This window comes from Pelophylax lessonae (assembly GCF_965119305.1).
Source record: "Pelophylax lessonae genome assembly, chromosome: 8".
Lineage (NCBI taxonomy): Eukaryota > Metazoa > Chordata > Amphibia > Anura > Ranidae > Pelophylax > Pelophylax lessonae.
Genome location: NC_138775.1, coordinates 73,477,559 through 73,495,669, shown reverse-complemented (window position 1 = coordinate 73,495,669; position 18,111 = coordinate 73,477,559). Strand labels below are relative to the sequence as shown.

Below are 18,111 nucleotides of genomic sequence, written 5' to 3'. Positions count from 1 at the left end.
ACTAGGATTGATGAACAAACGGAGTGGAGAATTACCACCATGTAAAGTGAATGCTTACTTAGCTTAGTAAATAGGGTGAAGTTGTGTTCAGGTATACATATCAATCATGTGTAAGCAAAAATCTATTTTAAGTTAACATAGTCTCCACGCTTTAGTCAATCACTTCCACTGCACCATCACTACCAGTACAGATACATTTATTGAATTTTCATCATCACCAATCTGCAGAGCAATACATGCTGCAATCCTACATACATTAATTCCATAAAATAAATCTTAAAATATAGGGGAGATCAAAAACGTTCATAATATAATACAACAGTTTCTTCTAAGTGTGGATATTTCAAATACAGTAAGCACCCAATAATATTATTATCGGGTCCCCTGATGTGTAGATTTACTAAAACATCGCATGTCTAATGAACCTTTGCTGTCTTCAGACGGTTCTACAAGAAATCAGAACAGAGCAGTGCACACATTCGGAATGTGAATTTTAGTTGTATTGTCTATTTGGATTTTGGAGACTCAAGCAATAATCATCCTAAAAATGCTCAATTCTAAATGACCTGTACAGGTGATCAGCTGGATTTCGGAATCTGACAATTCTCCTTTCTACAATCCTTGTTAATGCCAAATTACAAAGCATTTCATTCGTTTTCATTTTTTTTTTTTTCGTTTTAAATAAATGTATTTTAATCTTAAAACGATGCACTTGTATGATTTTAAATTCAATGGATGCAAAAACAAAATCGTAAACTATAAAGTTATGGCATAGATAACAATAGCAATTGGCTGATTAATTAAATCCTAATCCCGACAAAAGGGAAAAATGGATAAAATGTAAATAATGGAAAACACAGATCATATTCGCATAGTGTTTTTTTATATTTTCCTTTCTATCCAAGAACCTCAAGACTTATCCCCCCCCCCTTTTTACACCTATAGACATCTGCAGAATATTGCTCCTTGTTCAGCATCCATCCTCACCCATTCCTGCAGAACATCTACTTCTTTGTCCGATACCTATTTCTGCCCAAAATGTACTATATTTTATGCACACGTCATGCAAAACATCTTACTTCATGATTGATTAATTAATTGTTTTTATTTTGTAATCCATTTTGTACCGAATGTATTGGGGGATCTTGTTAATTCACGTAATTTATGATGGCATTTACTAAAATATGACACCTCATCCTACTATGGATAACTGTATTTTATTTTATTTATTCAGTTGTTGGTTTTGACTGATCATAGTGATAAATGCAAACTGAGTGTAAAAGTCCTATGATTTCTCCCCTCCCCCCGATAAATAATAATACAGTACTGTGTTATAAAATGCTGTATGGATGAGCCTGTTCAATGGCATTTCATGGATGATAGCTACATTTCATGCTCCTGTAAAGCAATCTGTGGATCTATATATGTAGGTATATATGTATGTACAGTATGTATGTATGGATCTCTCTCTCCCTCTCTTTTTATCTATCTATCTATCTATCTATCTATCTATCTATCTATCTATCTATCTATCTATCTATCTATCTATCTATCTATCTATCTATCTAATATAATTAAAATTATTTATTTAATGTAAACTAGCATGCTTAACTCCTTGAGACCCCCTTTATTCTTATCTGAGGGGGACAGCTGGTGCCCCTCATATATATATATATATATATATATATATATATATATATATATATATATATATATATATATATATATATAATGTTTTAAAATAATTATACTAAAAAAACGGTAGAATAAAATGCACATGTTCAATAGATGCACCCATACAAGTGCAATTTCTCTCAATATAAGATATATAAAGGATGTAGCCTGTTCAAAGGCATTATCTATATATGTATGTATGTATGTATATCTCTCTTCTCTCTCTCTCTCTCTCTCTCTCTCTCTCTCTATCTCTCTCTCTCTCTATATATATATATATGATATACATTTTATTTTCTTTAAGTACAATAGCAAAACTAAACTCATAATCATATATACTATAGAGGGACATAACCTGTTCAATGGCGTTTCTCATTTCATGGTAGAGCAATCGAATGTGTGGATCTCAGAGACATTATTTATGTATGTATCTCTCTCTCTCTCTCTTTATATATATATATATATATATATATATATATATATATATATATATATATATATATATATATATAAATATGTATATATATATATATATATATATAGAAGAAACAGTGGAATAAAATGAACCTGTATAATACATACATACATAAATATTGATATATATATATATATATATATATATATATATATATATATATATATATATATATATATATATATACATACATACATACATGTTTTAATTACAATATTATCCTTAAGTAAACTAATTATTTGGTCTCCGAGTATGTAATTATATCTAATGATCACTGTTGCATTCCCCATCTCAGCCGAAGAAGATCCTGTTTCTATAAGTCACTTTGCCTTATTTATGGCCATGAAGCAGCAATCACCTGGTGATTTACTGTAAACTAAACTAGGAAATGCCTGGTGATCTGTGAAGATTTATGATCTATATCTGTGTCTATCATAGTTGAGGTGTAATCACACCATTACTCAGGATCATATAATTGGCTTGTGGGCCTGTTTTGAATTAAAAGTAAGAGTCTAATCTGGTTGATAATTTGCCATGGTGGGAAATAATATGTTGGAGAGGATTGCAGGGTGATCGGCCCCGCCCCTTTCCCCTCCCCTCCGCTCTGTCCTGTCTTGGAGGTCAGGGTATCATAGGCTGCTTCTCGGAGAGGGGCGGGGCTAGCGAGCACTCCCAGAGAAGTTTGGAAACTTTCAGGCTGGTGTCATTCCCGCAGCAGACTTCACCCAGCTCCTGGCCAGGACGAAGGAAAGGATCTGTGACTTCTCTCATCTGGGGTCACCATCTAGAGGGGACACGGGCTGTGTCACCCCCCGAGGAGAATGAGAGGGGGTCTCAGAGAGTTCCGCAGGCATCTGGGGGCTTCGGACTGTCCGCTCTAGCTCATCATCGGACTGACAGAGAGTGTTGGATCGGGAGGGGGGCTTGTGTGACCGAGGAGAGCACCATGCAGCACCCCCTGGATATCGGGGCGCACTACTTCCCCCATGAGACGTTCGCCGATCACAGATCTCACCGGTACCGGAGTTTCATGATAGAAGAGATCCTCACCGACCACCAGGACCCCAAAACCTCCCCTCCTACCGGGGAGCTGCTCAAGTTCGGGGTGCAGGCTCTGCTCTCTGCCAGACCCTACCACAACCACCTCGGTAGGATTGTACTCTATCTACTATCATTGTAGGGATCAGTATAGGGATCGGGACACGTGTACACCGATCTTACCGAGACAGGGCATGAAACTTTTATACAAAGTCTATGTGTGTGTAAATAAAATACCAGCAACTTTGGAAACACACTGAAGTACATGGAGTGCAACCGTCTATCTTTAATATATATATATATATATATATATATATATATATATATATATATATATATATATATATATATATATATATATATATATATATATATATATATCTATATATAGATATATGTGTGTGTAAATATATATATATATGTGTGTATATATATATATATATTATATTATATCATATATATATATATATATATATATATATATATATATATATATATATATATATATGAACAGATAGAAAAATATATAGATATATATGTACATATATATTTTATTATATATATATATATATATCTATATATCTATAGATATATAGATATATATATATAAAAGATAGACGGTTGCACTCCATTTTAGTACTCATGTACTTCGGTGTGTTTCCAAAGTTACTGGTGATGTGTTTATTTTTCAACATAAGACCAAGAAACTGGAAGTGACAGACTTATTCTGTTCTACTTGTCACCTCTATTTGATGGTGTGAACATCTCTGTTTCTCTGTTTCGTTCTGATTATCCTGAAGCTACTGTAACTATACAAATAAATTGAGCACAGGGGGAGTACATTCATTTTTTTCAGAGAAGTTGTGTATAAGTAAAAAAAAACTCTACTGTCTTCTCTTTATTTTATACACACACACACACACACATATATATATATATATATATATATATATATATATATATATATATATATATATATATATATATAAGAAAGAGTAGACAGTAAAGTTTTATACTTTATATACACAACGTCTCTGATAAAATGTATGTACTCCCCTGTGCTCAATGTATTTGTATAGGTACAAATCTGTGTGTGTGTGTAAAAAAAAAAAAAAAAAGTAAAACATTACTATTTAAGAAACTATTCAATACTTTAGCTCCATGCACACTGGGCTTAAAAAAATGCCAGTTCCCTTGCTAGGTAACAACGTTCATATAGAGCGTTTTTTTTGCAACAAACATGCACAGAATTTTACATATTTTTAGCTTTGTAAAGAAACAGTGTGGAACTACAATCATTATAATAATAAAAATAATGATGATGATGATAATAAGAGTATATTTTGTTATACCATGTTTGTGCTCTGTAATTGCATCCATGGCCTGAGCCTCTGTATAGTACATGGATATTTCATATTTGTAGCTATCCATAACATACATTTCATTGCTGGCTCATAGCTGTATGTTCAAACTTTAAAAATATTGCCAAATGTGGCTTTCACGTGGATACAAATAGTAACAATTCCCTACATGGGATATAGGTACTGTATTTGTAATCTGCTGTCTATGTAAACTTGCAGGCTTCTACACTTCTATACTTTTACTCAACCAGCACAACATATACTAGGGTTACACAACTAAAAAGAAAAAATCCATACTTTAATAATATTAATAGACTTTATAACTATGTGTTTTATACAGATCTTCCTGGCAACCACACACTTTAGAATTTTTATATCATATTATCCTAAATGCACAGTCTGGGACTGTTCCTGAGCTGTTTATAGTTTCCATTTCCATGTATAGAAGATTTGATTTAAGTCTTCCAAGTTATCAACATATTATCATAATTTTATTTAGATCCCATATCTATATAATATATGAACCAGCTAATATTTACCTATGATAAATGTAGAATATTACATTTCTGGATTTAATTTTTTTTTTTTTTTGCTATTTTATATGCATTTGGTATCAGTTGCTTTACAATGTACTAAAATATAGGGTTCTCTTTATTTGGATAATCATTGGGTTAGTTCTGTCCAAATATATAAATATTCAAGTGATATTAAAAATATATATCTTCTTGTTACCTGTTTTTTTTCCAGTGGAATGGTTTCTAAAATATACATTGATGTCATTTCTAAAATATGTGGGGCTCAGCCAGGAGTAAATCAGCCCTGAGTCTGAAGTGCAGACAGGCCTTTGTAAATGTAATATATTTGTAAATACAATACATTGGCCAATAGACTTTAGATGGGAAAGGAAATTAGGTGGTCAACAAAGATACATGACCATGTAGCAAAAGTCTATATATAAGTACTTGTTTAGTGAATCGACCACTATGCTCTATTATGTTGTACAGTCTTCCAGCACTATTATATATGGCACTATGTAGTATATATAGTAATATATAGTAATATATATAGTATAAAGTAATATATATATATATATATATATATAGGAAAAAATCTATAGAAAATTGTATAGTGAGTATTCAGCTTAATATTCGATCATGTGGTGTCCTAAATGTATAGACTGTCTTTGTGCGATATATATATATCTATATCTATATATATCTATATATATATATATATATATATATATATATATATATATATCGCACAAAAGCAGTCTATACATTTAGGACACCACATGATCGAATATAAAGCTGGATACACACTATACAATTTTCTATAGATTTTTTCCTTTAGTTTTACCAAAACCATATAATAGGAGGTCAAACCTAAACACTTTTGTGTATGCAATCAGACAGGCCCTTGCACCACATAGTTGAAGGTAAATCTAAAGGAAATCAAACAACAAAAGTTGTATAGTGTGTATCCAGCTTAGGTCCATTTCCTCTAGGAAAGTAACATTAATGGTTTACTGATGACTGCGGGCCCAGGAGGTCCCAATGTGGATATTACATTTATTATACAAATATTAAATTGATTTTATTTTCTACACCCTGTGTCTGCTTCTATACACAACCTGCGTACAAGTGTAGTATAGTCCATGAAAATTATTTCCTAACTCACTAGTTGCTAGGATGATAATCATCTATTCTTTTGTTTACTGTATTTGTGATTTACAAAAATTGGAACAGGAAACTCCTGAAAACGGTGCTGACATCCATAGCAAAAATCTGCTTTTTATTTTTAAAGGGGGAACCTGGTGGATGCTTACCTACATCTGTTCCAATCAAACTATTTTGCCGAAATGTATTCTAGGATTCTAGCTAATAGCACTTTGTCTGGTTTCCCCCACAGCCCTACTAAAGGCAGAGCAGGCCTCGGTCTTCAAGTTCCCCCTGGGCCCCCTGTCCTGCCCCGGCCTGGGCTCCCCCATCAGCTCCGCACTGCTCGCAGCCAGCTCGGGCCTCCAGGGCGGGTCCGGCTCCGCCCACCACCTGCCCTTAGAACTGCACCTGCGGGGTAAGCTGGAGAGCGGGATGTCCGAGCAGGGCAGCAAAGCCAAGAAGGGCAGGAGAAGCCGGACTGTGTTCACAGAGCTACAGCTTATGGGGCTGGAGAAAAGGTTCGAGAAACAGAAATATCTTTCCACCCCTGACAGGTAAGTGGCCTTATTGCACATTTTACACAACTACAGCAAATACAGATGACACACCATTGCTATGAGCTGTGCCAGGGAGGCTGATTTATGGAATCTGAACAGCAGCAAATCTGGTTTCAGCTGTCAAATGAAAATAATAGTGTCATTGGTTGTTATGGCAACAAGATGCAATTTGTTTCGGTTGTCTCAAAACAGCCTATGGGACAATATATTATACAGCAATCATAGTTCTGCATGATTTTACAAGTAATAGGAATTAGCATGTGGGAGCAAAAGGGAAATCTTTTCTGTAGAGTAAAATATTATTATACAAAGATATATTTCAAAAATACATACTTTATTGTTTAGTCCATAATAAAATGCACACATAGAAATATACACACTGTATCTATCCATCCATTTCTCTCTCTCTCTCTCTCTCTCTCTCTCTCTCTCTCTCTCTATATATATATATATATATATATATATATATATATATATACAGAGAGAGAGAGAGAGAGAGAGGGAGAGAGTGCATTTTCTTACAGAGTAAAACATGAAAAATGTTTTTTTCAGATATCTGCATTTTAATCTTTGACTCTGTAAAAAGTAATATACTATTTCCTAAGAAAGTGGGTGAGAAATGTTGGTATGGTATTTAATATTCCACTTAATAAATATTATTTTTTCAGGTAGTAGCGCATATTTACCAAAGCACAGACATAACCTTTTTTTAAAAAGTTCTAGTCTGAATTTGGTTTATAGCTTCAGGATAAAAAAAACATTATAGATGGGTATTAAAAATGACAGATAGATAGATAGATAGATAGATAGATAGATAGATAGATAGATAGATAGATAGATAGATAGATAGATAGATAGATAGATAGATAGATAGATAGATAGATAGATAGATAGATAGATAGATAGGGCTTTACTTATAAAAACGTATAAATACTCATAAATACTTATTCACAAGCTAGAGAAATTATGCCAGGATTTTTTTTTTCCTGCATATTGTTAAAGTGAACACATCATAACCTTATTTACTAAGACTTAAACTTTGCTTAGCATAGATCATTCCTTTAGTAAGTTATGTATCACATACAAGAATGCATCATAGTCTGTTATACAGTAAAAAACAAAATGCTGTAGAGCAAAAGGAAATAATATTAAAAGTAGAGCAAAAGTGGTACAATTTTTTGTTGGGACGCTGCAACCCATAATACGACCGGTCCATAATGTAAAGGGAAAGGAAGGAAAGAAAGAAAGAAAGAAAGAAAGAAAGAAAGAAAGAAAGAAAGAAAGAAAGAAAGAAAGAAAGAAAGAAAGAAAGAAAGAAAGAAAGAAAATTAGAGACGTATGGGGGCTGAAGGTACAGATAATAAAAAGATAGATAGATAGATAGATAGATAGATAGATAGATAGATAGATAGATAGATAGATAGATAGATAGATAGATAGATAGATAGATAGATAGATAGATAGATAGATAGATAGATAGATAGAAATTAGCCAGTGGGAAAGTGTAGGATCCTAAAAAAAAAAAAAAAAAAATGGTTATTTTCATCTGAATTCAATGAGAGTACAATAACGGTCACACAATAATATATCTCGGTGCTAAAGCTATGTAAATCGATCCTCTATGTGACTTGTCCTATGGATCATTTTTTACACCAATCAAGCAGAGACACATATTTATTAATAATAATATAATCTGCTTATTAATTAAATTCCGCACCTGAGCTGTTTACTGCTTGCATTTTATAACTGCTGTTCTGGCTCCGGGCATTCGTTTTTTTTTAATGTATAAATCGAATATGTATAGGATTCTAAATATCGTACGATAATGTTAATATATATGTTTCAGGGGTCTGGCGATGAGCGATTATATTTATTGATACAGTTATGTTCAAAACAACATATTGTTAATTAAAGTAAGACGGTAATGTACTTGAATCGTAATGTCTCCTTTTATTGGTACCTCATAACCTTGTATGAAAATAATAATAATAGTAATAATAATAATGATATTTAATCATTATACGATATAAATCATGTATAATAATACACATATCTATACTACTACTACTACTAACAACAACAACAATACCACTTAACCATGTATATTGATAATATCATATAACCATACATTTATAGGGGAATTTTTCTCGTGCCTAGGGCTGTTTGAACTTTTAAATAGTAAAATGTATTAAAAATATTGGGATACAAAATGACATTACAATGAAACTGACATACATTTGCTTCTGCCCTGAATATAGCAGCTTGAGAAATTTTCTTTGAGATCCAAATTATCTGTTAGTCTTAGAAACCGTAAGATTTTAACTTTTGAGTTTTTTGTAAAGCAAACGTTAATTTTAAGCACTATACAGACCAATAAACTGATATTGTGTAAATGTAAGTATATATCTATATATATATAGATCTATATATATCTATATATATAGATATAGATATAGATATAGATATATAAATATATATATATATATATATATATATATATATATATATATATATCTATCTATCTATATATATATATATCTATATATATATATATACTAAAATTCATGTTCAGTTTCCTAACTTGCCTGCTGTATTTGGATACAATAAGAGGCATGCGAATATGTGCTGAAAATATCGTTGACAGCACCATATTCTCTATAGACTAGGGTCAGATTTAATATAGCTGGAATAATGAGAAGACAGGGGATGCTGCCTACAGTAACCATTTAGATACCAGACTTCAGAAATCTGATTGTTCATATTTTTTTACTTATTTCTATCCAGTTTTCATGAATTTGCCTCGTGTGTTTCAGAAATACCATAGGTTGAACTTTAGGGACAGAATAATTGAAACTGGAGGAAAAAATAAGCATAAAAATGGAAGCTTTTCCAAGTGCCCCAAATAAGCATCAACCTTTTACTTGCTGTAATCATGAAATAATTTTAATGGGTTATATGGGCAGCAAATCGATTTTTATAATATTTTTTTTTTATTTCTCCAGACTCAGCTCTTTGCTGTCAATTCATAAAGAAAAATACCCTTTCAGTTAACATATGAATGATCTTTTTTCATTTAGAACGTTTTAAAAGCCACAATAAACATGAAATCCCCTGTAAACTTCTGCTGGTGATTAGAAAGTGTCAGGAGATAGTTCTGGAAAGCCTGGGTTGCATTTGTTGTAAACGTCAGCTCATTAGCATGTGACAGTGTGGATTAAATGTCAGATTTACTGAGCTTCAGTAAGAATAAGAAGAGTCTCTAAACTACAGCCAAGAATCATTCTCAAGCGATAAAGGTTTTTAGAGTCAGTTTGAAGTGATTGGAGATGGTTGCACTTAGAGATTATTATATATGATGGGAGGTTAAGGAACTTGGAGGTGTACTCCATTGCTTTTAATCAGATCCCCACTGTCTGTATATAATAAAAATGAAAATAAGAATGCCATTAGCTGCTGGGAGTATTATCTGCACACAGTTTAGCTTATCTGACTTTTTTTGTAATTTTTTTTTTTTTGTAAAGAATTCCTTACAGGGTGAAATTGCATAGACATTCTGGGGTTTACTAACTAATTGGAAACTGTTTCATCTGCAATGTAAATGTTCAGCAAAGTGAAAATTTACTGAGCTTTTTGAATAAGGTAAAACTGTGTTTACTTTGAGCACCCAAACATATACAAGAGGAAAGAAAATTATTGCTTACACATTAATGAAGGATTAATGCCATCACATCTCTGACATATTTTTATTTATTCATGTATCTATAAAGCGCTGAAAATGTACACAGTGCTTTACACATATTGTGCATTCACAGTTCCCTGCCATCAAGAAGCTTACAATCTAGGGTCCCTATTTCACATAAGATGGGGGTCTGAGTATATACATACACATACCCTAGTATGTGTATATAAATACACATAATAAAGCCAATGATAGGAGCCAATTAACCTACTTGCATGTCTTTGGGGGTGGGCAAAATCAAAGTACTATCTATGTAAAATCTATGCAAGCACAGGGAGAACATACAAACTCAGTTTAAAAAGATCAGTAAACCTTCACTTTGCAAAGTGTGCAGTCTTTACTGCTTTAGTAAATCAACTCCAATATGAGTAATTTATCAAGTTGGGAATTCTGAAAGTTACCCAAATTTAACCACCTTTGTGGTTACAGCATCTTCTGTTTTTCGGCCTTAGAGCAGGGGTACTCTGCATACAAAAACAAACATGAAAACTTTACCCCTTTAAACAATAGCACAGTTTACATATACTCTGTAGCCTATGGTGCACTTAAAAAAATCATGCCTTCGGTGGTAAAATGCACTTGCATGATTCACTAAAATCAATGGCACCATAATTTCAAACTACAGAAAAGCAAGGTTAAAATGAACATTTATAACAGATCCTATAAATCAAAGCAAGGAGACCAATTTGGGCATTGCTAGAGATGTTTAGATCATGTAACAGTTACCAGTTGAATCATACAGTAAAAATAAAAAGTGTTCGTTTCTGAATTTCTGAGATTTTCCGTCAATTTGGAAAAGGCCTCATGTTTCAGCAATTGTACTTTCACCATGTAAAAAGGGCACATTTCCTCCCTCTCACTTGGACTATGCTGTAATGTTGGCCAAGATGAGGAGGAAAATTGTAGTAGGTCCCAGTGGTGCAGCAATTTAATTCAGCAAATTAGACAGAATTCTAAGAATCAGTTGTGTTTGGTGAGAGATCTGGCCCTCCAGTTGTTCAGGAACTACAATTCCCATCATGTCTTGTCATGTCTGTGAATGTCAGAGTTTTACAATGCCTCATGAGCAAAAGGCAAAAGACCCCCTAATTGTGGTGGCCTATATAGTCCTACCAAACTAGGGGGTCTTTTGCCTTTTGCTCATGTCTTATTGGGATGATGGCAACCCACATCCTGGATTCCGAATAATTGGGGAATATTTATACAATGCCTAATAGAACGTGTAGTTCCGCAACAGCTGGAGGGCCGTAGTTTGGGGATCCCTGATGTACAGGGACCAGACCCCAATTCCTAATTATATTATCATTGCTTTTTGTTTTTACCTCTTTGTTGTTTGATTTGTTCACAATTTACCACCAACTCTCTAACAATCATAAAAGGGCACTTTGTAGTAAACCTTTTTTTTCTTTTACCCTCAGGATAGACTTGGCAGAATCTTTGGGGCTTAGCCAACTACAGGTGAAAACTTGGTACCAAAATCGGCGCATGAAATGGAAAAAGATTGTAAGTGGATTTTGTACCCTGTCCTGTTTCATCTCCCCATTTATGTCACTAAGGGGTTGATTTACTAAAACAGATGAGTGCAAAATCTGGTGCAGCTCTACCAATCATCTCCAGTTTTTATGACAAAACTTAATTGAACAAGCTGAAATTAGAAGCTGATTGGTTACCATGCACAGCTGCACCAGATTTAGCACTTTCCAGCCTAAATAAGATTTTACATTGTACAGTATCTATCTCCTGTCCCTGGAAATTCTAGATTTCCTTGCAATTTGACTCTGTTTTACCCTCGTGATCAAAGTTTACTTTTCCTGTTCCTGTTAGTTTTCCTCCTTCATCCGATCTCCCTTACTTTGTGCTCTCTCCTCCAGTCTCCATCTTATTCTCCATTTTATGGTCCCTTTTACTCTTTCTTTTCTGCCCGATACAGTACACCACCCCATCTCCATTCCCACAAGCTGCCTCTCCTTTCCCCTCTTGGTTATATTTTACTCATAATGTCCCTTATAGTTTCCATTCATGTATTCTCCTTTTCTTCATGCTTTCCCATTCTTTCTCCAATTTAGGGTCACCCTACACATTGCAATCTGACCATATAATCTTTGTATATTTAACTTTAGTTTTACCAACGTAATATGAGGAGACTCTAATCTATCCTGTCAATTTGTATCCAATCAGGCTGGTTCTAACTTAGGCTACTTAGCTAAAGAAGATTGTATGATCAGATTGTAATGAGTGTAATAAAATTAATTCTACATTTTCTTGCCCCACTCTTTGTCTCCTGCCCTATACACTTCCCATTCTCTTCTTATTATTAATATTATACAGGATTTATATAGCGCAACAGTTTGCACAGCGCTTTATAACATGAGGGAAGACCATTCAATACAGAAGGATTTCGAGGGCCCTGTATGTTGGAGCTTACATTATTACTTCCCTCTTTGTTCCCACTCATCTCGCTATAGGGCCAAAGCCATATGTAAAGTTCCGCATTATCAGAGCAGAAGTTAATTTATCTGTTCTTATTTTACCACTTTTCATTTTTCTTGTTAAAATACAATGTACAAAAGCTGGAGTTATTGTTCCAAACACAGGTTACCATGTGATATGTGTGCATTGGGCCTCTGTTACATGGGAGCCACGGTTTTTACTGCCCTCTGGCCACCTACCTAAAGCCTACAATACAGTTTGGGGCTGTTTAGATGCATTGAAGCAACTGCAAATTAAATTTGGCATGTTGCGTTGATAAGCGGCAGCCACTGTCATTGATCCCAATGATCCCAAGTCAAGGGGGCTACACTGCATCAATGAGCTAAATGCTTGGCTTGTGATTTTGGTGTATTGGTTCCAATGGAAATTGCTGTTTGTCAAATACAAAAAAAAAAAGGGGCATCCAGAAAGGGCAGAATTACCTCCTGAATACCTGACAGTGGGTGCATATCACTTTTCAGAGACTAAACAAGTGTGAACTTAGCCTTAAATTGGTGTTTGTTTTACATTGAAGACTCTATTTTAATTATTACTGTGATAAAATGCTACTTTGAGTGCTATTTTAACAGTTTTGCAGTGTATTTTGGTAGCAGAAGGGGTGGAAGAGATGCCCTGTCATTGACTATTTCCCTTTCACATGCTTAAAGCTGATCTCTAGAGGAAGAAAAAAGGTCCCTTGAAGTGGTGTTGCCCCCATCACTGCAAGGGTTAAAGGCTCATTTAGGTCTAGGGGACTAGAAAATGCTATTTCAATTGCCCAATCCTTATGTTTTCTGGAGGCCGCATCCAGGCTGTAAGACTGGTCCCTTCAGCCTCTTTCCCTCTGTGTTCTTGGGGTCACAGGTCCCCTGACATCATCAAGACTAACGCAGAGCCCAAAGCCCAAAGCCCAGCACTGGATGTGAGGATGCTGAGGAACAGTCCACTGCTGGAGCATAGGGGAGAAGAGGAGAGTGCCAGCTGTGGGAGCAGAGGAACTAAAATGTAAAACTGCTGTTCCCAGTCCCCTAGACATAAATGAACATTTAACCCTTGCAATGTAGATGAAGTCTCTTGGCAAGGGAGGATTTTTTTCTCTCCCCGGAGTTATAAGGGTTCCACGTAAAAGGAAAATCTTTGTCACCTGGAACTTGAATTTTGAAGATAATGAATTATTAGCAATAATGGAATAGCAATATTAGTTTTTCTGAGCAGAATTACTATCTGAAATATTAGGTTGATTTAGATACATAGGTGGGTGACATTATGAAGTGTAGAGAGGGGAAGTACATCCACTCACCACCCAAGTGGAATTAAACCACCCTATCATTTTCAACCACAGAAGCTGCCATCTTAGCCTCTGTTTTCAACTGCCATACTGCTGCCCATGTGATCAGTTATGACACCAGCCATTGGATGGTTTGACAGTTTGATTGAGAGCACAACCAAAGTGACAGTTACCTTTCCGACACGTGCCGGGAATGTAACTGTTTATTGAATCTGTTAAATCAATAGGTTTAGTTTCTCTTTAAAGGTGACTTTCACCCTATAAAAATGTAATTGTCCCCTGACTTCTCCCTTTCATACTTGTAAATTCCTTTTTAAACGTTTTTGTGTTTTTGTGCTGCGGGGGAAAGAGCCCTTTGGCACATTTGCGCAGGTGCCAGACTGACAAAAATGGTGGCACGTCAAGGCTAAGGGGGTCTGAAGTTCTTTTTTAAATTTTGGTGTGAAACAATCTACTTGCAGGACAACCCCAGAAACATTTCATTTTTTATCAAGCAAATTTTCATGATAACCTCTAAATGTAAAAAATATTTTAAACCAGTACAAGAACAAAAACTTGTTTAGAAATTACAATTAAATACTACATTTTTCTGTGCTATGCAATTGCATTAAATTCATGTAAAAATTCGGAAAATATGGTTTTATTTCTTTTTCTCCTTGGTGCAATAAGCACCAGATAACACCAGAAATGTGTCATAATGCCACCCTTTGGAGATGATCATTTTACACCTCACTAATGAGTAATAAAAAGACCCTTTCTCTTTCTAAAATTTCATTTCAAGCATATTTTCTCCTTCCAGTTGCTAGGCTGTGCACACAGCCGTCAGGATTTTACTGATCATATAGGCATGGCTTTTCTGGCACAAAAGTTCCTGTGTAAATGATCAGTTTGTGTTTAGATGCATTTAGGGCCTCATACCAGGCTGAAAAATACAGGGTTTCCTCCCAAACTCCAAAGACATGCTGGTAGGTAAATTGGCTCTTGTCTAAATTGGCCCTAGTATTTGTATGTATAAATGTGAGTTAAAGACCTTAGATTGTAAGTTCCCTGAGGGCAGGGACTGATGTGAATGTATAATAAATATGTAAAGTGTTGCATAAAATTGATGGCATTATATAAGTACCTGTAATAAATAAATACATTTACAACAGTTTTTTTATTTATGGATCTGAATGCAGCCACATTGTTTTCAATGGAGACGTTGACACAATTGCGTAAACATGCACTGCGTTCAGATCCGTAAGACAAAATCCAACACTCTGCATATGAAGACACATATACAATTTTGAAAAGAGAACAAGGACAATTTTCATGAATTAGACAATGAATCTATTTACTGATCATTTAAACTTTCCTTCCTTGCCTAATGACTAGTAAAGGTTTTAAACCGGTGTTATGGCAATGTGAATGTAGCCTGTGTACTTTCTATTTTTTCTATTCTCCTGCTCTGTCTTCACTCCCAGAATGCATTTTTTGCATTTATATACTTGTGTATAAGTGCATTTACACGGCAAAAAATGCATGTAATCAGATGTAGATTTTATTTTATTTTTGACAATGGATTTGAACATAACACATTTGTGTGCATGTCACCATTGAAAATAATAGACCTGCTTTCAGATCTGTAAACCAAAGCTGATATGAATTGCATGTTATTATTATTATTATTATACAGGATTTATAGAGCGCCAAAAGTTTGCGCATCGCTTTACCTTTTTTTTTTTTCCTTACAGCTTTGTGCATGTACCCTTTAAACATCTGGGTAGATAAATAATGCCTAACATGCTGCTACACTGCTACTTGTAGAAAAAGTATCATTTTGCAAGAATATTGAGTTTTGTGAGTTGGATATCCTTGCACAGCAATTACATATCATATCATATAAATAAAATAACAGGCATAATGAAGAAAAAAAAATTGTGAATTGACCCTATATGGCTGTCCATTAACTTCTCTACTCCCCCTTGTGTATTTCTCTCTGAGCCTTCATTTCCAATCCCTCTTCATTTAATTCTCTTTCCTCCCTATCCTAGTCTTTACATTTTCTTCTCCAACTCTTCCTTCCTTCTTTTTGTTCTTCTTTTCTTGCCTACACACCATTTCTAACTTTCTAGCTCCCTGTAAGTCCCTGTTATAGTCTTAGTTACTCTATTCTTCACTGACCCTCATTTTTTTTTTCTTATCTTTTATTTTCTTTAGCTATGCTCATCTGGTAGCTCATGAACTGCAGGCATATGTTCTGGGCTATGTAAAATATATTTTAGCAGTGTCAGTTTTTCCCACCTTCACATGCATTTCTGGAAGGGTCTGGAGAGGAAGCTTATAATTCTGTTCTAGATATTTTGGCTGCTACATTTTATATTAATATTTGCTAACTTTTACTAATTAGAGTTTTATGGTGACAAATGTACTCGCAACTGATCCTTATATGCAGAGATTGAGAAAAGTTCTCTTTGTCATTCATACCAATCAATCGGATTTCATATTCTTATATTTTTTTATGTACTGATCACATAATTTTCTGGAAAATTTGATAGGTGTACCAGTAGTAGAGATCCTTTGGTGTAATTGACTAAACACAAATAACATAATGTTTTCTAGTTCTAAATAACACACATGAAAAGAGCTGATGTATCTGTGCTGGTTTTAATATATCTACATGTGCTTTATCCCACTAACATACATATGTTTTTTATTAAGGTTTTGCAAGGTGGGGGACTTGAATCACCAACTAAACCCAAAGGTCGTCCTAAGAAAAATTCCATCCCAACCAGTGAACAGCTTTCAGAGCAGGAGAGGGCAAAGGAGGCAGAGAAACAGACTGAGGACCTCCATTCACCTTGTGAAATTAATCAGGAGGAGTAAAGGACCCCATTGCAGTGCCGGGGCAAAACAGTCAATTAAGAGACTCATAGAGAACTCATAGACACTTACCATCAGGAGGATAAATGTCTATAGTGGAATATAAGGAGCATATTGACCTACCTAAGAGCAAATAAACACTTACCAACTGTCCAGTCCCAATAAGCTCTAAGCATGATGACTTGTCTCTGACTTATCAACACCCCCAGAAAGGTTACTGTGCTTGCACTGTGGGATTTTAGGGCACCTTGCCCTCTCACTGGTAGACTTTGCTCGTTTTAATTATTCTGATTCCAGAATGTGGATTTTTAATATATGGAATAAGGCACTTAAGCTACAAATTCCAGCAAGTTTTTGTTTTCCTTTTATTTTTTTAAATTCGTCTGAAGATGCAGTAAAGAACAAGAATGACTCAATGGTTAGTAGACAATTCTCTAATATTATCTGTTCTTTATATTTAATATGACATTTGTTTTGTTCATGTGTATATGTATATATATATATATTAAGCGACACCAACATTTCTAACTTTGTCTTGTACCTGTTTTAACTTTGCTAAATTTTGTATTTTAAATATTAAAAAGAATAGATTTACAAGACAGGAGCTGATTTTCAATTTGATATTGTACCCTTACAAAACATAGATTTGGCTGCATTATTCTCTGATTGTTGATCCATAATGTTGATAGGATGATTTTACTATAAGAATATTTTGTATGTCCAGGGGAGGTACGTAACTTTAGCTGGATAAAAAAAATCTTTATATTTGCTTTTTATGCACCAAAATATTCCTATAGTAAAACACAGGTCAAATAAGCTGGGGTAACTTCCATGTTGCTTAATAAAGGACTATTATTTGCAGTTGACATTGCCTAGAAAAAAAATTAAACAGCTTGAGAAGTTGAGGTTTAATAACCTGGTTCAATGTGACAGTATTTCCATGCTCTTTTATATGTTGTGTAAAAAAACAAAATTGCATATTTCCAA

The 18,111-nt window shown here is 34.3% G+C and overlaps 1 protein-coding gene across 1 annotated transcript; it reads left to right on the top strand.

Annotated features, from left to right (window-relative positions):
* Nucleotides 1–2,874: 2,874 nt before the first annotated feature.
* BARX1 (BARX homeobox 1) lies at nt 2,875–17,521 on the top strand. The gene is made up of 4 exons (XM_082266390.1): nt 2,875–3,297; nt 6,460–6,763; nt 11,924–12,008; nt 16,963–17,521. Exons 1-4 carry the CDS (start codon nt 3,096–3,098, stop codon nt 17,125–17,127), a joined length of 756 nt encoding a protein of 251 aa, XP_082122516.1. The 5' UTR covers nt 2,875–3,095; the 3' UTR covers nt 17,128–17,521.
* Nucleotides 17,522–18,111: the final 590 nt, after the last annotated feature.